The 21,968-nt window shown below is 43.8% G+C and overlaps 1 protein-coding gene across 4 annotated transcripts in view; it reads left to right on the forward strand.

Annotated features, from left to right (window-relative positions):
* The window catches only part of LOC124719038 (protein CREG1), a 52,229-nt gene that overhangs the window by 9,371 nt on the left and 20,890 nt on the right, over positions 1-21,968 (forward strand). For all 4 annotated transcript variants that reach the window (XM_047244707.1, XM_047244706.1, XM_047244708.1 and 1 more), the window contains exon 2: positions 6,640-6,865. In XM_047244707.1, coding sequence (XP_047100663.1) covers positions 6,643-6,865 — 223 coding nt within the window. In that variant the 5' untranslated portion in view covers positions 6,640-6,642. The remainder of the gene's footprint in view (positions 1-6,639; positions 6,866-21,968) is intronic.

Raw genomic sequence — 21,968 nt, forward strand, 5'->3', positions numbered from 1 at the left:
TCCTCTCTCATTTCTAGTATCAAGCTCATATTCTCCTGTAACCCTTTCTTTTATTCCTTCCCCTATACCACATTCCAGTCACCGTGACTATTAGATTTTCATCTCACATTATGTAATGAGGTACCCGTTCAGTATCTTCAAATACTGTCTCTGTCTCTTCATCTTTGGTTTGCAAAGTCAGCATGTATACCTGAACTATCGTTGTCGGTGTTGGTTTGCTGTCAATTCTGATGAGAACAACCCTATCACTGAAATGTTCACAGTAACATAATCTCTGTTCTAACTCCCTATTCAGAACAAAGCTTTCTCCTGTTACACCATTTTCTGCTGCTGTTGATATTACCCAGTACTCATCTCTTCTTTCCATTTCACTTCACCAACCCCACTGTATTTAGATTAGCCTTTGCATTTCCCTCTTCAGATTTTTAAGCTTCCCTACCACATTCAAACTCCTGACATTCCCTGCCCCGATGTTCGTTATTCAGTCTTTTTCTCATGGTCGCCTCCCCCTTGGCAATCCCCTCTTCAAGATCAGATTTGGGGGCTATTGCGGAATCTTTTGTAATGGAGAGAGCATCATGACACTTTTCCAATTACAGGCCAGATGTCCTGTGGATACACATTATGTGTCTTTAATGCAGTGGTCTTCATTGCCTTCTGCATGCTCATGCCATTGACAATTGCTGATTCTTTTGTCTTTAGGGTCAGTTTCCCAACCCCAGGGCAAGAGAGTGCTTTGAATCTCTGTCCACTCCTCCACCCTTTTTGACAAGGCTGTTGGCAGAATATGTATGACCTTATGCTGGCAGTCTTTGGCCACCTATGCTGATCATTATCCAAAATTTAAGTGGTGGGAGCTTTGAACCCAGGACTGAAGACGTTTAGATTACTGATCAAAGATGTTACTCCTAGACTACAGGTGCATATAATTAATTGTTAATATTATGAGGATAACAAAAGAAGAAAAAAATTGTGGCAGGAGCAGGAATTGACCCAGAGACAGCAAATTGCCAGTCAGTGCACTACATGTGACATACACTTTAAAAGAAAAGTAGTGACTTGGCGGTGCGTGAAACAAAACACTCATAATGCCAGAATGGATGACGTTGCATCAGAGCATTCACAATAAAAAACAGACAGCTGCATCCCTTGTATGATAGTGGTGCGGCTGACCAGCATTCCAGCTGTCGACACTGGATTTTAGTTATCGCAGCGAGAGCTCAACAAAACGTTGTCTTCATCTGTTTTATTTGCATACTAGCAAGCGTTCAAAGAGAATGGCATAATATTAGTGTGATTTCTGGCTTGCATCAAAAGAGAGGTGGCACAAGTTTAGTGCAATGTTTACAGTGTGTTGTAGCACTTTAGCTCAGGCTGCCATTATGTAAGCTGATGAAAGGTCAATAAATGTCACTCCAGTGATCTTTCTCCTTTCAGACCTTCTCTCTCCATGTTGCTTTAGATGAGTTATTTGTGCTATACAGTTTCTTTATAGCCAAGTAAATAATAAGCTACTAATAGCAGCTAAACAACAGCTGTGTAGTAAAATTGAGGCGCCAGCTCATTTTTGTCCAGAATAGCAGATTCTTACTAATTTATTTGATTAAATTTAGGTGGCATTAGTATGAACAGCATTAAGCAGCGTAGTGATAGCTTATTGTTAATACAGTAGACATATTAAGTTTTTATGGTGTCTTTGCGATATTGTAATGTCCACCTTGATTCGTTAGACGCCCCTGAAGGTTTCCATTCTGATGGGATCTGTGAAACAGCAATGAACGAATGAGTGAACAAATGAACAAACAAAAGGGGAGAGGAGGCGGAACCACCTTACAGTGTGTTGCTGCAGATAGCAATGAAGTGTGCTAACAAAGCTGTCTGCATAGAAAAGCAGTTGTTACTATCCAGCATTGCTCATGTATCAAGGAGATTCTGAAGGTGAATCAAATATAAATGTGATTTTATAAAAAAAAAAAAAAAATAATAAAAAAATAAAAAATAAAACATTTAGTGAAAAGTAAAAGGCAAATATAATTTATTTTTCTGCTACTTTACTCCTTTAGAAATATGTTTTTCATAACAAAAAGGAAGGTTCTTTATCCCAACATCATAGAATGGAGATGGTTGTGTCAGGAGCCAATTGTACATGAATCCCTCCTGCCCTATTCATCTTCAAATTGTTGGCATCCCAGAGCTTCTTTAAGTGGCCAAAAGAGACAAAAATTGCAGGTTGATAGGTCTGGGCTGCAGGAAGGTTGATTGAGTTGAGTCCAGTTAATTTCCTATACTTTGGAGAGCTTGGCATTGTTATGGAGGATTATGGCCTCTCAATTGGTTAGTTTTGTCTTTTGTGGCGAAATGCAGCCTTAACCAGGTTCAACAGCATTGATTGTGCATAGCTCATGCAAAAAATCAATGAGCAAAATACCTAGCCAGTTGACAGCCAAGTCTTGGCTTTCACTCCGGCTGTCTTCCCTTTCCTCTTCCACTTCATACTGGCTTGTTTTGATTCAGGAGTGAAGTGGTCAACCAACATTTATCCCAGATGATGACCCAACTCAAAAATGCATCACCTTCCTTTGCAGACTTGCTGTAAGCCTCTGACAGATCTCCAAATGTCTCAACTTCAGATCTCTGATTATAATGCAAGGGACACATCTGGCACAAACTTTACGGGACTTTGGCAGTTGTGATCATCACTCAATAGCTCCCGTAACTTTTTCGGACTTGTTCTGCAGTTGCGGACACACTCGCCCGTCAACCTTCTTCAAATATGTCTCAAACCGTGTAAACGTTCCGTCCATTATACTGGCCTGAGGATGGTAATGGTATTCCTGATTTTCTACTCATTTCATTCTTCATTGAATTCTTTATGCCAGGCAAACACATGAGTCCTTGACAATGTTTTGTCTCTGAACTGTGCAGTCAATCTCTGAAAGATTTCCATCACCTGAACACCTTCACGAGCAAGAAATTTCATAATTATGCATTGTGCAATGAAGGGGTGCATCATGAGCTCTGTTGATGAACAGGTTGGAAGTGTGGAGGGGCTAGCTCTCCCCACTTCTAATGCACCCCTTCAAAGCATACCAGAAACGTGGGCCCACTCCTATCAAATTGTAGACAGTGAGAAAGAAAAATCTTGTTTATATTTGAGATACTGTCATACATTTCATTACCTGCAGATGGTTAGTGGAGTGGCATGCACAGAACAGTTCAAAGTTCGTCTGCCTTTTGAGATGATGCACGCTGTACTCTCCATTGTAGTAGTAGTTGTTGTTGTTGTTGTTGTGGTCTTCAGTCCTGAGACTGGTTTGATGCAGCTCTCCATGCTACTCTATCCTGTGCAAGCTTTTTCATCTCCCAGTACCTACTGCAACCTACATCCTTCTGAATCTGCTTAGTGTATTCATCTCTTGGTCTCCCTCTACGATTTTTACCCTCCACGCTGCCCTCCAATACTAAATTGGTGATCCCTTGATGCCTCAGAACATGTCCTACCAACTGATCCCTTCTTCTGGTCATGTTGTGCCACAAACTTCTCTTCTCCCCAATCCTATTCAATACTTCCTCATTAGTTATGTGATCTACCCATCTAATCTTCAGCATTCTTCTGTAGCACCACATTTCGAAAGCTTCTATTCTCTTCTTGTCCAAACTATTTATCGTCCATGTTTCACTTCCATACATGGCTACACTCCATACGAATACTTTCAGAAATGACTTCCTGACACTTAAATCAATACTCGATGTTAACAAATTTCTCTTCTTCAGAAACGCTTTCCTTGCCATTGCCAGCCTACATTTTATATCCTCTCTACTTCGACCATCATCAGTTATTTTGCACTCCAAATAACAAAACTCCTTTACTACTTTAAGTGTCCCATTTCCTAACCCAATTCCCTCAGCATCACCCGACTTTATTAGACTACATCCCATTATCCTTGTTTTGCTTTTGTTGATGTTCATCTTATATCCTCCTTTCAAGACACTGTCCATTCCATTCAACTGCTCTTCCAAGTCCTTTGCTGTCTCTGACAGAATTACAATGTCATCGGCGAACCTCAAAGTTTTTATTTCTTCTCCATGAATTTTAATACCTACTCCGAATTTTTCTTTTGTTTCCTTTACTGCTTGCTCAATATACAGATTGAATAACATCGGGGAGAGGCTACAACCCTGTCTTACTCCCTTCCCAACCACTGCTTCCCTTTCATGTCCCTCGACTCTTATAACTGCCATCTGGTTTCTGTGCAAATTGTAAATAGCCTTTCGCTCCCTGTATTTTACCCCTGCCACCTTTAGAATTTGAAAGAGAGTATTCCAGTCAACATTGTCAAAAGCTTTCTCTAAGTCTACAAATGCTAGAAACGTAGGTTTGCCTTTCCTTAATCTTTCTTCTAAGATAAGTCGTAAGGTCAGTATTGCCTCACGTGTTCCAGTGTTTCTACGGAATCCAATCTGATCTTCCCCGAGGTTGGCTTCTACTAGTTTTTCCACTCGTCTGTAAAGAATTCGTGTTTGTATTTTGCAGCTGTGACTTATTAAGCTGATAGTTCGGTAATTTTCACATCTGTCAACACCTGCTTTCTTTGGGATTGGAATTATTATATTTTTCTTGAAGTCTGAGGGTATTTCGCCTGTTTCATACATCTTGCTCACCAGATGGTAGAGTTTTGTCAGGACTGGCTCTCCCACGGCCGTCAGTAGTTCCAATGGAATACTGTGTACTCCGGGGGCCTTGTTTCGACCCAGGTCTTTCAGTGCTCTGTCAAACTCTTCACGCAGTATCATATCTCCCATTTCATCTTCATCTACATCCTCTTCCATTTCCATAATATTGTCCTCAAGTACATCACCCTTGTATAGACCCTCTATATACTCCTTCCACCTTTCTGAGCTCTTGATATTCATGCAAGTTGTTCTCTTATCTCCAAAGGTCTCTTTAATTTTCCTGTAGGCGGTATCTACCTTACCCCTAGTGAGATAGGCCTCTACATCCTTACATTTGTCCTCTAGCCATCCCTGCTTAGCCATTTTGCACTTCCTGTCGATCTCATTTTTGAGACGTTTGTATTCCTTTTTGCCTGTTTCACTTACTGCATTTTTATATTTTCTCCTTTCATCAATTAAATTCAATATTTCTTCTGTTACCCAAGGATTTCTACTAGCCCTCGTCTTTTTACCTACTTGATCCTCTGCTGCCTTCACTACTTCATCCCTCAAAGCTACCTATTCTTCTTGTACTGTATTTATTTCCCCCATTCCTGTGAATTGTTCCCTTATGCTGTCCCTTATGGTCTCCCTTAAACTCTGTACAACCTCTGGTTCTTTTAGTTTATCCAGGTCCCATCTCCTTAAATTCCCACCTTTTTGCAGTTTCTTCAGTTTTAATCTACAGGTCATAACCAATAGATTGTGGTCAGAGTCCACATCTGCCCCTGGAAATGTCTTACAATTTAAAATCTGGTTCCTAAATCTCTGTCTTACCATTATATAATCTATCTGAAACCTTTTAGTATCTCCAGGGTTCTTCCATGTATACAACCTTCTTTCATGATTCTTAAACCAAGTGTTAGTTATGATTATGTTGTGCTCTGTGCAAAATTCGACCAGGCGGCTTCCTCTTTCATTTCTGTCCCCCAATCCATATTCACCTACTATGTTTCCTTCTCTCCCTTTTCCTACACTCGAATTCCAGTCACCCATGACTATTAAATTTTCGTCTCCCTTCACAATCTGAATAATTTCTTTTATTTCATCATACATTTCTTCAATTTCTTCGTCATCTGCAGAGCTAGTTGGCATATAAACTTGTACTACTGTAGTAGGCGTGGGCTTCGTATCTATCTTGGCCACAATAATGCATTCACTATGCTGTTTGTAGTAGCTTACCCGCATTCCTATTTTCCTATTCATTATTAAACCTACTCCTGCATTACCCCTATTTGATTTTGTGCTTATAACCCTGTAGTCACCTGACCAGAAGTCTTGTTCCTCCTGCCACCGAACGTCACTAATTCCCACTATATCTAACTTCAACCTATCCATTTCCCTTTTTAAATTTTCTAACCTACCTGCCCGATTAAGGGATCTGACATTCCACGCTCCGATCCGTAGAACGCCAGTTTTCTTTCTCCTGATAACAACATCCTCTTGAGTAGTCCCCGCCCGGAGATCCGAATGGGGGCCTATTTTACCTCCGGAATATTTTACCCAAGAGGACGCCATCATCATATAATCATACAGTAAAGCTGCATGCCCCCGGGAAAAATTACGGCTGTAGTTTCCCCTTGCTTTCAGCCGTTCGCAGTACCAGCACAGCAAGGCCGTTTTGGTTATTGTTACAAGGCCAGATCAGTCAATCATCCAGACTCTTGCCCTTGCAACTACTGAAAAGGCTGCTGCCCCTCTTCAGGAACCACACGTTTGTCTGGCCTCTCAACAGATACCCCTCCGTTGTGGTTGCACCTACGGTACGGCTATCTGTATCGCTGAGGCACGCAAGCCTCCCCACCAATGGCAAGGTCCATGGTTCATGGGGGGGGGGGGGGGGGGGGGGAGTCCATTGTAGTATAGGAATCTAAATTTTTAGCTAAGATATCTGTGCCTCGTTTCATAAGGCGGTTGCTTTTCCAGACAATGGCAGCCCACACGGCATGCTGCCTGCTGATGGCCACCCTGGTGGCGGTGGCTTCTGCAGACAAGTACTACGGCTACCCCGGCAAGCCGTGGGACGGGCATGCGTACGCTGCGGAGAAGTACCAGCAGTACGCTACGCTCTACCAGCAGCAGGTGATGGGCACTGGCCCGCCACCTCACACAGAGGTGGTGCGCATGGCGCGCTACATCGTCCACAATGTAGGTATGTCTGATTCCTACTATCTGCTGACTCCAGTCCATTCCCATTTGTACAGTGCACATTGCTATTTGAAGATTCAAACTTTAATATGGGGCAGTTGTTTACACACATAAAAAAAAAGTTTTGCATCACCTCAATTCCTAGGACTGCTGAAAATAATACGTTGACTGTGGATATTTTATCACAGACGCAGTCTCTTTGACTGTTCAGAGATGTCACTAAACCTGCCCAAGGACGTAAACAACCATGCATGAGCAGCGCCTATTAGACGGAGGGGGTCCGACAGCCGAACCGTTCCAGTCATTCCACCAGGAAGGAGGTACACGGCTCCTGTTGTTGTAGATCAACCATGACTAGATGGTCAATACCGCAGTTCGATCGTGTCCGCATTGTTACATTGTGCCAGGAAGGACTCTCGGCAAGAGAAGTATCCAGGCATCTCAGAGTGAACCAAAGAGATGTTGTACGGACATGGAGGAAAGACAGTGAGACAAGAGCTATTGATGACATGCCTCGCTCATGACACCCAAGGCTACTACTGCAGTGGATGACTGCTACCTTTGGATTATCGTATTATGACTCAAACTGTGTGCAATTGGCAGCTTGATGCACAACTTCACTCCCGACGTCCATGGCGAGGTCCATCTTTGCAACCACGACACCATGCAGCGCGGTACAGATGGGCCCAACAACATACCGAATGGACTGCTCAGGATTGGTGTCACATTCTCTTCACGGATGAGTGTTGCATACATATGCTTTCAACCAGACAATTGTTGGAGACGCGTTTGGAGGCAACCGAGTTGGGCTGGGGTGGCATTATGTGGGGCCGACATACACCGCTGGTGGTCGTGGAAGTGCCGTAATGGGTATATGATATATGAATGCCATCCTCCAACTGATAGTGCGTATGCCACGACGAATACAGGCATGCATCAGTGCAAGAGGATGTGCTACTGGGTATTAGAGGTACCGTTGTGTACAGCAATCTGGACCACAACCTCTGAAGGTCGCACTGTATGGTGGTACAACATGCAATGTATGGTTTTCTGACCAGTGAAAAGGGCTGAAATGATATTTATGTTGATCTCTATTCCAATTTTCTGTACAGGTTCCGGAATATTTGGAATCAAGGTGATGCAAAACCTTTTTGATGTGTGTATTTTCAAATGATACAGAATAAAAACATGTTTCAATGTTTTACTGTCCTTCAGAGTAGTCACCAGGTTTGGGTATAACACATCTGAAGCAACGCATATAACAATCTGAAGCAAATGCTTCAAACTGCTTCCTTCCTTAATAGTAGTATCATGTCAGTCAACAAGGGCTTTAGTTTTGGGGGCTTGGTAAATGCAGCACTTCCTAGCCGCATCGACAAAACAAATTGCCCACAATGTGTGCTGTATGTGCACAAGCATTGTCCTGCAAAATTATGGATGGGTTCTGCAGAAAATATCACCACTGTTTTCTCAAAGCTGGTCAGGGATTGTGTTCCAAAAATAAATAGTAATACAGTGCATCTGTGACTGCTGATGACACTGTAATATACAGAAAAGTATCATTGTTGAGTGGGTGTAGAAATATACAGGATGACTTAGAATTTCTATTTGGTATGATGAGTGGCAGCTTGCTCTAAATGTAGAAAAATGTAAGCTAATGCAGATGAGTAGGAAAAACAATCCTGTAATGTTCTAATGCAGTATTAGTGATGTGCAGCTTGACAAGATCATGTTGATTAAATGTGTAGAGAGAACATTGAAGAGCAGTATGAAATGGAACGGGCACATAAGGATGATGGTAGAGAAGATTAATGTTTGACTTTGGTTTATTGGGAGAATTGTAGGAAGGTGTAGCTCATCTATAAAGGAGATGGCATACAGAACTCTTGTGTGGCCCATTCCTGAGTACTGCTCTAATGGTTTGGGTCCCCACCATGTCAGATTAGAGGATGATATGGATGTGGTTCAGAAGGGTGCTGCTAGAATTGTCATATTACCTCTAGATTCGATCAACACGAGTGGTATGGAGATGCTTCACAAACTCAAATAGGAATCCGTGGAGGGAAGATGATGTTTTTGCGAAGCACTGCTGAAGAAATTTGGAGAACATGCATTTGCAGCTGACAGCAGAATGATGCTCCTGCCGCCAATGTACATTTTGCGTAAGGACTATGAAGATAAGGTAAGAGAAACTAGGGCTCCTACGGAGGCATAAAGACAGTTGTTTTGTTCTCGCTCCATTTGTGAGTGTAATAACAAGGAAATAACTTTTAGTGATATAGGATCTCTCTCTCTTTCTCCCCCCCCCCTTTCCCCCTCCCTGCACTAAACCAAATAGTGGCTTGCAGAATATGGATGTAAATGTCGAGTGACAGGGAATGGTACGTGTTAGGATAACACCATCACAGCCACACATGAGAATCACGGTAACTTTCACATTGCTGCAGTTTTGATGATCTTTTACAAGGTGTACAACTTTGCTTCTGCCATTTTTTCCCCAATATTTGAGGCTTTAATGAAACAAATTGGTTACACATGTATCATTCAAAGTATTTTCCATCACTGGCCACTACTTTCACACATATTTTGGGCAGTGTACGAATCCCGCATTGAAAAAGTTGTTCATCTTTTGTAGCGACCCACAAATCGATCCACTTTGTGTCTTCTTCATGAGACTGGAAGTGTTGGTCAGCCAGGCCATGCGCCATTGATCTAAACTGGTGATAGTCAGAGGGAGCAATGTCTGGAGAATATGGTGGGTGGGGTAGTACTTCCCATTTTAACGTTTTCAAGTACATGTTGACCTCTTTTGCAACATGTGGTCGAGCATTGTGCTGCAAAATCACTTTATCGTGCCTCTCGTTGTGTTGCGGCCATTTGTCTTTTAATGCTCTGCTCAAACACATTAATTGTGTTCGATAACGAGCACCTGTGATCGTTTCACTTGGTTTTAACAACTCGTAGTACATGATGCCAAGCTGGTCCCACCAAATGCTGAGCATGATCTTGGAGCCATGGATATTCGGTTTGGCCATTGACGTGGAAGCACAGCTGGGATATCCTCCTGATTTTTTGCATTTAGGGTTATCATAATGAACCCATTTTTCATCCCCGGTCACAATGCGATGCAGAAATCCCTTCCATTTTTGCTCTGAAGCAACTGTTCACAAACACACAAACACCGTTCAACACCTCTTGATTTCAGCTCACATGGGACCGAAGTTCCATCTTTCTGTATCATGTTCATAGCCTTGAGATGTTATGAAATGGTTTGCTGTGTCACTCCCACTAATCGTGCCAGTTCTTCTTGAGTTTGACGTGAGTCTTCACTCAGCAATGTTTCCAATTCTGCATCTTCGAAAACATTCTCCCTTCCACCACTATGCTGGTCTACGATGTTAAAATCACCATTCTTGAAGTGTTGAAACCACTCACGACATGTTCTTTCACTAATAGAGTCCTTACTGTACGTACTTGAGAGCATTCGATGAGGCTCAGCCACTGTTTTCTTCATATTGAAACAAAACAGTAACACCTCCTGCAAATGATGAGAATTAGGCTCATAAACTGACATTTTCAATCAAGCACATATTTATGATGCAGACACAAATCGACTAATGTTTGAATGAGGTTATATTGACCGAGGTCCAGGCTAACTGCCTAACATCTGTGATCTCTTTCTTTCGACCGCTGGTTACCGTTGTCGCCACCTATCGGCAAACGGCGGAAGCAAAGTTGTACACTTTGTAGTTGTCATAGTGACCCGTAATGACACCATTCATTTGATTGCCATTTCAGAAATGTTATATCATTTGGCTCATGTCTGATTCAGCACAATGATACAGCATAAGAAAGCTTCTCCTTCGCATTCATAGTGTTGCAAATGGGTATGACCATCATCATGTCATAGCTTTTTCTGCCTTTCCATCAAATTGAGCAGAACCATTGTGAAACAGTTTTTCTCCTGGCCTGGCATTCCTCCATATATGAAGCACAGTCATGTGCAGTAATCCTGCCACTTGGACCAGCTCAAAACACATTTGGTGTTGATCCCTGTCCAGTAACATGGTGACAGCAGACACTTCTTTATCACTGACACAGGAATGACCTGACTGACAAATGTGTCTCACATTTTGTTGTGTCTTGTGCATATGTACCTTGTCAACATTCCGCAAGACAATGCAGATGGCATGCAAGTCTCTTCTTGATGTTACTGTTGTGCAGTACATCCTCTGGCAAATTCAATTTTTATTCAACTTCATTGTTCTTGTTTTGAGAACATTGTGACAGCACTACATTAGATCGTCTGCTACATGAAGCTCTGTTGCTCACAACTAAGGCTTCCTTGCAACGTTTTAATTAGTTTTTAAAGTAGTGCAAACACTACTGTGTTCTATTTATAACACAAATATTTTTTTACGTAACCAGTTACCTCCAGGTGAAATAAGCCACTTAAAAGGAACATTCTTTAACTACAACTTACGTTTCAACAAAATTTATGATGTATTTGTGAGACACTTGGGTTGCAACATACATGTGGCACTATTTGAAATGTACTTAAAAATAGAGCAAGAAAGAACACTGTAAGCCACTAACCAAATCTTCTGTAATCTCCGTTGCATCCTCGGTAGCACGTCATATTCCGAATTTGATGATTGCTAAAAATATGTACACATCATCACAATGACTGGGTGTTTGTGTTGTCCTCATTTCATCATCATTCCTGAAAGTGGCAAGATTGGACTGAGTAAAGGTTGGAAATTTGTACGGGTGCTGATATCTGTGCAGTTGAGTGCCCCACAATCCAATCATCATCATCATCTCGAAGAGATTGAACAGAAGACATGTTTGCAGATGGGATGGTGATATGAGGAGGATGAAATGGAAGTGCAAAGGCAGTAAGATATATGGAACCAGGAGAGAGAAAATGTGGGATGAGAGTAAGCATAATGATGAACAGGGAACAGAAAGAAAAAGGGGTAAGATAAAACTGACTGAAAAAAATTTGAAAGTGATCAGAAGTTCCAAGGGCGTAGAAGGTGTCGCCATAAATGATGGCAAGATAGCTGAGGAATATGAAAAAGAAAACAGCTTCCACCAGAGTGTAAGGGGTATTCTGTGGAATAAAGACATTACAAAGAAATAGAACAAATTTCTATATTCAACTTATTGTGAAGCCTTATATCAACAAAATCAATCAATTTTTGAGGATATAATGTAATTGGACTGATAAAAAATCTAATCACCAAGTAACAGCAGGAGAAAATAGATATGAAAGTTCTTTAAATATGCAAGCCTTAGGAGCCAGTGACTCCTTCTCGCAAAAGGGTCCAAGGGAAAGGAAGAGGGATGAAGGAAAAGATCTAGTGAGGTTTAGGAAAGGGAGAGTTATGGAAAAGTCACGCAGACCCCTGGATCGAGGGACACACACCAGACATGATGAGAAGGAAAGACTGATTGTTGGGAACTGCAGAGGACGAATCTGAAATTTTCAAACCTTGTCCAGTGCAATCTCCAACAATCAGGGCAACAAAGCTGTTTGGGATCCATGTGTGTTAAGAGTCCTTTGGCATGGGGTACATGCGAGCTCAAATCTGGGGTTATAACTGGCTGCCACCCCGGTTACTTAAGAAGCCCAGAGTGATTTTAGATTTAGTACAGTAGAGGAGAGATTACACTCCAGCTTCTGTTTTTAATACGCTTTTTTTCCAACATTTTAAATGAGTATGTAGCTATATTCACAGCTGGCTCTAAACTGGGGGGCTCGGTTGGTTGGTCTGTTGTTTCCCCGGATCATGTCCTCAAGATTCGGTTGCCTCCAGTGTTCACTATATTTGTTGCTGAACTATTTGCAATCTTGAAGGTGCTGGAGCAGATGCTGTTCCGACTCCCTGAGTGCCCCTCAGCCTCTGCAATGCTTCTACCCAGCTGCTAAAGTAGTCCAGGATCTTCAGGACACACTCCTCTGGCTACAAAGGCTGGGGAAGGAGGTGTTATTTTGCTGGGTGCCAGGGCATCATGGGTACTGCAGGCTACAAAAGGGCAGGTACAGCAGCAAAGGAAGCGTATTGTGTTCCTAAGTTGCTTCAGTGTGCTACCTCCTTGTATGCTATCAGCTCACTGTTGAGGTGCCGAGTCCTGCATCAGTGGGAAGACTGGCTGGAAGTGACAGACAACAAGCTCCGTCCAATGAAGCCCACGATGCGGGCATGGTGTACCTCCCAGCCACGAAGATGGGTCGAGGTGTACCTTACTCGTCTTCACATACGCCACAGCCCCATGACGCATGGCTCCTTGCTCCGGTGAGAGGACCCTCCAATGTGTGGTGCATATGGTGTACAAATCACTGTGTGCCACGTTTACTAGACTGTGTTTTATTTTCTGACCAGCGGGCAGCGGCAGATTTGCCAACAGATGTGCCCCCTATTTTAAGTAACATTCGAACGAATATGATGAGAGTTTCAAGGTTTTGTGATCTGTCCAACTTGTTTCCAAAAAATTCAGGGAGGAAGTTTTTAATGTGTTAATAGTGTGAGATGCTTACGCATGTTGTTTGTAAGTGGTCAGCCAGTCACTTTTCTGTGTGCCTTTCTTTTAGCTCCTCTGTCTTTATATCTTTTTACTTTTGTTTTAATCCCATGTATAGCACCTTTCACCCTTTCTTCCTTGTCTTAATGCATGTGTGATAGAGTTATTGCGCAGGTCAAAGCGAGGGATGTGAGAGTGCTTGAGTGTTATTTTATAGGTTTTTCTCCTCACTGTGTGATAACTATTTTTGTACTTTTACCCATAATTGTTTCTTTTAATGTGTGTAAGGGTGCTGACAACCTTGCTGTTGAACACCTATAAGCTCAAAAAAATAAAAATAAAAACACCCATAGTATTAGTATCAGTAATTTATTCCCCCAAGGATCATTTTACAATGACACGGGATCTGTCAGCTTAAGAGAAGGAAAATGTGAGTCATATATACTGTAGTGTGTTGGCTTTTCTACATATTTGTGAAGTCTGATCTGCTCGTCACCTTCGAACAAGTTTTTCGCTTATTCCTGACTAATGACACTTTTGTGTGAATCTGATCTTTCCGTCTTGCTGGAGGGCTGGGAAACCATTCTTCCGTCATGTTCTTACATCTATACTCTGCTTATGAGTATACACTGTTGAGGTGCATGGCAGAAGGTATGTACCATTGTACTAATTATCAGCATTTCTCTCTGTTCCATTCACATATGAAGTTGTGCAAATCTATGTGTAAAGAAAATATATACAATATAATTAATGAAACAAGTTGATTTTTTCGTACTGTTATCATTTTGATTCCTTATAGATTTTTAAGCAAATGCTATGTCTTTCACTTTTAACTTACATAGATTCCTGTACTTGCTTTGCTGTTGAGATCAACACAAGTTGGTTAAATGGTTCTCCTTCCGCCATGATTAGTTCTCATTCTTGACCGTGTGTACAATATTGATTCTTAATCGGACTTCCTCTTCTGATGCAGGCAGCTACAGGGACATGACATTGGGATAATGCTCGGAAGAAAAGAAACCTTTCATGGTTTTGCATACAAACGAACTCTCAGACTTCATATTTTCATAAAATTATTATTCAGACAACATACATCTTCTCACCATGAGAACTAATGACAGAGTCTCTCTAATAACTGTCAAAAAAAGTTGAAAAAAGTTTCAATCATTTGTCTTTCCCCTTCCGGCATAGCAAAATATCTTTTTGCCGATGCTTACAGTGGCCACGCTAGTGTTTATTGTCATTGGTAATAACTTTTATCGTAGCGTGTCGTGGCTTTTCCTTATGTACCTATACAAATGCAGGAAGAATAATTGAATATGTGTATGCATTCAGTAATTTGTTCTAATCTTATCCTCATGCAAGTGATACATAGGGGGTTGCAGTGTACCTGTAGAGTAATCATTTTAAAGCTGGTTTTTGAAACTTTCTTAATAGACTTTCTCGGGATAGTTTTTGTCTGTCTTCAAAAGTCTGCCAGTTCAGTTTTTTCAGTATCTCTGTGACACTCTTTTTGTGGCGGTGTTCATAGCGACAAACAGTTCGCTGTAGAAACGGCTTACGAAGTCACCGCCACACTTTTAATAGCGGGCCGACCGGTCCGCTGGAACAGTGAACAGAAAGATGAAAACCCAAACACTCTGATTAAATAAAAGTCGGTACTTATCTTTATTAATGAAGATACAGACAGTAGTGAACTCCGTGTCTACAGAAATCTGTCTAGTTCGAGTCGGAGCGGATAGGTCAGCGACGGCCGACTACAAACAACAACTCTGCTGCGATGAACACACAACTGACTAGCAAGTACACAATTCGGTGGCGAGTATACAACTGAGCGGTGAATACAGAACTGTCCTAGCGCTCGCGACTCCAGCGCTTAAGAAGCCAGAAGCCAGCGGTGGCGCGCGCAGACTTGTGGCGATTTCCTGTCTCGCTGGCGCTGCTTATGCGGACGGCGTCCGGACTTTGATGCTGCCAACCTTTTGGCAGCGGGCTCGGGTGGCATTACTGGCTAGGATATAACACTCCTCCCCCCCCCAAATTGCCGCACCGTCGTTGAATAATGACGTGGCGAGCGTCGACGGCGGGGGAGGGGTCTGGCCGCAGGCGTAGCAGAAGAGACCGGGGCGGAGACTTGTCGGTGGCAGTCCCCGGTCCGCACCCCAGCATTGGCTGCGCGGGGCCTCGGGAAACACCGACTGAAAATCGAGGTCAGGGTGCACGCCTGTGACCACGGGCGCAGCTTCTGGTACTGGACGCGACAGGGCGTCGGGACCCACGAAGAGAGGCAGCGTCTCCTGACGCTGCGTCGACGGCTGCTGAGTGGGCGCCGGACAAGGCGCTGCGGTGTCAGACTCCTTGGGGGTGCCCAAGGAAAGCGGCTGCAGGACAGGCTGCACAGCCACCACTTGGGAAGGCGGCCCGGCTGAGGGGTCGACGTCCATCAGCTCCGAAGGCGATGGCGACTGAAGCTGCGTGGGAGGCATCAACAGGACGGGCTGTCGGCGTGGTAGCGGCGACGGCTGCTGCTGCTGCCCTGGGGGCGGCAGCGAAGTCGGAAGGCGCGGCTGGAACCCGCCGCGGACCAAATCTGTGGACAAAGAACGAGCGGCAGAATCCGGGCGGCCAGCGCGGCGCAACTGGTTCTGATGCCACCTGTGCACCCCAGTAGCACCTTGAACAGTATAAAAACCGCGACCCTGGACACTTATCACGGTACCACGTTCCCAACGACGGCGACCGTGATAAACTCTGAAAAAAACGGCGTCGTTGCGCTGAAAACGCGTGCGATGCTCAGAAGCGGCGGGTCGATCCGGGGGGTGCAACAACCGTAGTAGGGTGCGATCACGACGGCCGTGGAGAAGCTCCGCAGGCGAAGGGGCGTCGCGTGGCGTGGTCCGGTACGACGACAGGAACGTGATGAGGGCCTGCTGACGAGAGTGCGTAGCACGAAGGCGGTCCATATGATCCTTGAATGTGCGTACAAAACGTTCTGCTGCACCATTCGATTGAGGGTGGAACGGCGGAGTAAGAACATGGCGAATGCCATGGGCAGAACAAAAACTTTCAAATTCAGCAGAGGTAAATTGTGGACCATTGTCAGACACTAAAACTTCTGGAAGACCCTCAATACAAAAAATGGAAGTCAACGCCTGTATAGTTCGTGCAGACGTTGTAGACTGCATGGGCACAACAAACGGAAAATTACTAAATGCATCTATCACGATGAGCCAACGAGAATTCCAATATGGACCAGCGAAATCAATATGTACTCGCTGCCAGGGACCGGCAGGGCGTGCCCGCTCAAAATAGCGTTGAGGTGGAGCAGCTTGGTGTTCGGCACACGTCGAACAATCTGTAGACATCTGCGTAATCTGCTTATCAATGCCGATCCACGTACAATGACGGCGGGCAAGCTGCTTGGTGCGGACCACTCCCCAATGACCTTGATGCAACAAGTCGAGGACCTTGGATTGGAGCACTTGGGGAACCACTACACGAAGCTGGTCATTCTCGGTGCGTAACAGCAAAACTCCGTGCGAAACAGACAACAGATGACGTTGCGGATAATAGCGACGAACCACAGGATCCGATATGTCCTTTGCCTTGGACAGCCAACCACGTTGAACAAAACGTAATAGTAAACTCAGATGAGGATCCGTAGCTGTCTCACGTGCCACCTGACGATAATCAATCGGAAAATCCCGGAGGGAATGATGCTCATCGGCGTCAATCTGATGGCAAGAGTCGTCAGAGGAATCGAAGACATCATCCGCAGCAATCGGCAATCTAGAAAGCGCGTCAGCGTTTGCATGCTGAGCTGTAGGGCGATACAGTATCTCATACTGGTATTGTGATAACAAAAGAGCCCAACGTTGTAGTCTCTGAGCTGTCAGCTGAGGAACTGGTTTAGACGGATGAAACAGTGACGTCAGGGGCTTGTGATCTGTTACTAAATAGAATGGTCTACTATAGAGGTAGTGATGGAATTTTGTGACACCGAACACAATAGCCAACGCTTCCTTGTCCAATTGGCTATAATGACACTGAGCTTTGTTGAGCAATTTAGATGCAAACGCAATAGGACGTTCGGTGTTACCGACTCGGTGAGACAACACAGCACCGAGGCCGAAAGAAGAGTCATCACAAGCTAACACCAGAGGCTTGTTAGGGTCGTAATGGACCAGACAACGATCATTCAATAAAGCCTCTTTAAGCTGCTGAAAGGCTGATTGGCAATCAGCTGACCACACAAACGGAACATCCTTACGGCGGAGACGATGCAACGGTGCAGCAATCTGTGATGCATTAGGTATAAACCTAATATAATATGTCAATTTGCCAAGAACTGCTTGCAATTCATGCAGATTGCGAGGGGCAGGCAAATCACGAATAGCTGCTAAATGTGACTGGGAGGGATGAATGCCTTTAGCATTAATAACATGTCCCAGATACTCCAGCTCCGTAAGGAAAAATGAACATTTATCGATGTTGCAACGTAGGCCTGCCTGAGACAACACTTTAAACACACACTCCAAATTACGGAAATGTTCAGCAGGCGTCCGACCGGACACAACAATATCGTCTAAATAGTTGCAACACGATGGCATATTAGCCAGAAGTTGTGACAAAAAACGCTCAAAACCAGCTGGAGCTGATGCACAACCAAAAGGCAAATGCAGAAAACGGAACAACCCCAACGACGTGTTTATGACAAAATACTGTTGTGATTGCTCGTCGAGGGGCAATTGCAAATATGCTTCACGGAGATCAATTTTGGAAAAGAAACGAGCTTCCCCAACTTATCCATCAGCTCGTCCGGTCTAGGCAAAGGAAAAGAATGAATGGCAGTCTGAGGATTAACTGTCGACTTAAAATCAGCACACAAACGTAACTTGCCAGACGGTTTCTTTATAATAACTAAGGGAGAAGCCCACTGGCTCGCTGAAACGGGTTGAATAACACCGTTGTTTTGCCAGCGACGAAGTTCATCTGCTACAGGTGCCCGGAGGGCGTGAGGCACTGGACGAGCACGAAAAAATCGAGGCTGAGCATTATCTTTTAACGTAATATGAGCGGCAAAGTTCGCAGCACAACCTAGTTCGTCTTTAAATATGTCACTGTATTGTTTACACAAAGCGGTTATGCTGTCTTGAGGAACAACAACAGAATTAATTTGCAACACATTGTCTTGGATAGACAGGCCAAACAAGTCAAAACAGTCTAATCCGAAAATGTTTACGCTGTCTGTAGCGCGGAGCACTGTGAAGAAAACTGTTTTTGTATTGCCACGGAATGTGGCTGGAACGCTACATACACCTAACACAGGAATTTGTTCTCCACTATAAGTAGCCAAAGAATGTTTTGCCGCTGAAAGTTTAGGGCGGCCGATAGCCGCATACGTAGCACTATTTATGAGAGTCACAGACGCACCAGTGTCTAATTGAAAATTGAAGGTCTTATCCTGTATGAGTAGCTTCACAAATAGTTTATTACACTGTCTCTGGATCGGTGCAGTGGAGGCGGAAGACACAAAATCAGCGCGTTTAGCGCGTGTTCGCTGCTTACGACAACTCGTGGGTTGGGCGGGTGGAACAACAACTCCTGCTTCACTTGCAGTCTGTACATTACTTTTTACAGCGTTTGAATTACGCTTGGGTCGCATAGCAGAGGGCTGGGTGGGTGGCTTATTGCGAACAAGTTTATTACCCACACGAACCGTGGAAGAGTCTTTAAACGCGACCTTCTGGGCGGGCTGGCTTTGAAGAACATGAATATCCATGGGCTGGGCAGCACTAGAATTGTTCATGCGTTTACGCAAACAAACAGTCTGGATGTGTCCTTTCCTTTGACAAAAGTGACAAACCGCGTTTCTTAACGGGCAACGTTCACGAGGATGAGCAAGAACACACTTAGGGCAAGACTTAACTCTATCATTTTGCACACGTGGCTGACGAATGTGTTTAACATGACGCGGCCGGCTAGTGTTTACAGTCTGACTCTGCCGGTGGGGCCGCGGGCGTGACAGAACTTGCTTAGCACAGGCAATTTGAGAAATACATGGCTGATCTAACTCACACTCAGCATAGTCAAAAGTATCTTGGGCTTCAATGATGTTCATCACAGTCTCTAATGACGGGTCAGGCAACTTTAAGATAGCAGCACGAATACGAGAATCTGCAATGTTTTGAGTAATAGCGTCTCGTAACATGACATTACTGTAGGAAGCTCCACACACACAATTAAATCGGCACTGACGGGTGAGGCCCCGTAAATCTGTTAACCACTGTTTATTAGATTGATGTGGCAGTTTCTTTAATCTGAAGAACTTGAATCTGGCTGCTGCCACATGAACTCGCGACTCGAAATACTCAGCAAGCTTGTTAACAACAACGTCATAGTCTAAAGCTTCTGGCTGGGATTCCGGGAACAACTTACAAAGTAGTCGATAGATTTCCACGCCTGCAGTGGAAATTAAATAAAGCTGCCGCTCAGTACCTGTGATTTTGTAGACTGTCATGTGCGCCTGCAACTGCGCGAAATACTCTCGCCATTCTTCTCTTGATGCATCAAAAGCATGGAAATGTGGTGCTGCTTGTTCCTTTTGTGTTGGAGGATTAGCCGCTTGTTTGGCGATTGCTTCCACCAGACTTTGTATTTGCTGACTCTGTAACAAGATCAACTGTTGTAATTCGGCAGACATAGTGAACACAAATTAAACCAGCCCCCAAAATTTTATCGCTATAATTAGTATAACAAGAACAAGTTGAACCAGCCCTGCACACGAGTTCGGAAGACCTCGTCGCCAGTTTTGTGGCGGTGTTCGTGGCGACAAACAATTCGCTGTAGAAACGGCTTACGAAGTCACCGCCACACTTTCAATAGTGGGCCGACCGGTCCGCTGGAACAGTGAACAGAAAGATGAAAACCCAAACACTCTGATTAAATAAAAGTTGGTACTTATCTTTATTAATGAAGATACAGACAGTAGTGAACTCTGTGTCTACAGAAATCTGTCTAGTTCGAGTCGGAGCGGATAGGTCAGTGACGGCTGACTACAAACAACTACTCTGCTGCGATGAACACACAACTGACTAGCAAGTACACAATTCGGTGGCGAGTATACAACTGAGCGGCGAATACAGAACTGTCCTAGCGCTCGCGACTCCAGCGCTTAAGAAGCCAGAAGCCAGCGGTGGCGCGCGCAGACTTGCGGCGATTTCCTGTCTCGCTGGCGCTGCTTATGCGGACGGCGTCCGGACTTTGATGCTGCCAACCTTTTGGCGGCGGGCTCGGGTGGCATTACTGGCTAGGATATAACAACTCTCCATTGGGTTAAACAAACCTGTGACCATTCATGCTGCCCTTCTCTGTATATATTCAATATCCACTGTTAGTCCTATCTGGTACAGGTGCCACACACTTGATCAACATTTTAGAACTGGTTGCTTGAGTGATTTGTAAGCAATTGTGGACTGATTCCACTTCACCATTTTTCTACCGATAAACCAAAACCTACCACCTGCTTTGCCCATGACTGAACCTATGTGATCATTCCATTTCATATTCCTGCAAAATGTTACACCCAAGTATCTGTATGAGTTGGCCGATTCCAGCAGTGCTCATTGATATTTTACTCATAGGCTACAATGTTTTAATTTTGTGAAGTGCAGAATTTTACATTTCTGAACATTTATAGCAAGTTGCCAATCTCTGCACCATGTTGAAATCTTATCAAGATCTGACAGAATATTTATGCAGCTTCTCTCAGATAATAATTCATTATAGATAACTGCATCATCTACAAAAAGCCTGATTTTATTATTAACATTGTCTTCAAGGTTATTAATATACAACATGAACAGCAGTGGTTCCAGCGCACTTCCCTGGGCCATACCTGAAGTTACTTCTACATCTGATGATGACTCTTCATCCAAGATAATGTGCTGTGTCCTCCCTACAAAAAAGTGCTCAATCCTGTCACAGATTTCACTCGATACCCCGTATGATTTTACTTTTGACAATAAGCATAGGTGCGGTACTCAAATGCTTTTCAGAAATCAAGAAACGCTGCACCTTCCTGGTTGCCATGATCCAAAGCCTTCAGTATGTCATGTCAGAAAAGTGCAAGTTGGGTTTCACATGATCGATGTTTTCGAAATCCACGGTGGCTGACACTGAGGAGGTCATTCTGTTCAAGAAACCTCACTTTGTTTGAGCTCAAAATATGTTCTAAGGTTCTGCAGCAATTCTATGTCAAGGATATTGGATGGGAGTCCTGTGGATCACTCCCACTACCCTTCTTGTATATGGGTGTGACCTGTGCCTGTTTCCAAGAACTGGGCTCGGTTTTTCGTATTTTCAGCTGTTTCTCAACATCACTGACACTAACACTTATTTCATTCATCTTTTCAGTGGTACAAGGCTTACACTGGGGCAATTTTCCTGTGTTTTCCTTTGTAAAGGAACTTTTGAAAATGGGGTTAAGCATTTTAGCTTTTGCTTTGGTACACTGTTTCAGTTCCTATCTCATTCAGTAGGGACTGGACACTAACTTTGGTGCCACCAACAGGCTTTAC

This window comes from Schistocerca piceifrons, chromosome 10 (assembly GCF_021461385.2).
Source record: "Schistocerca piceifrons isolate TAMUIC-IGC-003096 chromosome 10, iqSchPice1.1, whole genome shotgun sequence".
Classification (NCBI taxonomy): Eukaryota; Metazoa; Arthropoda; class Insecta; order Orthoptera; family Acrididae; genus Schistocerca; species Schistocerca piceifrons.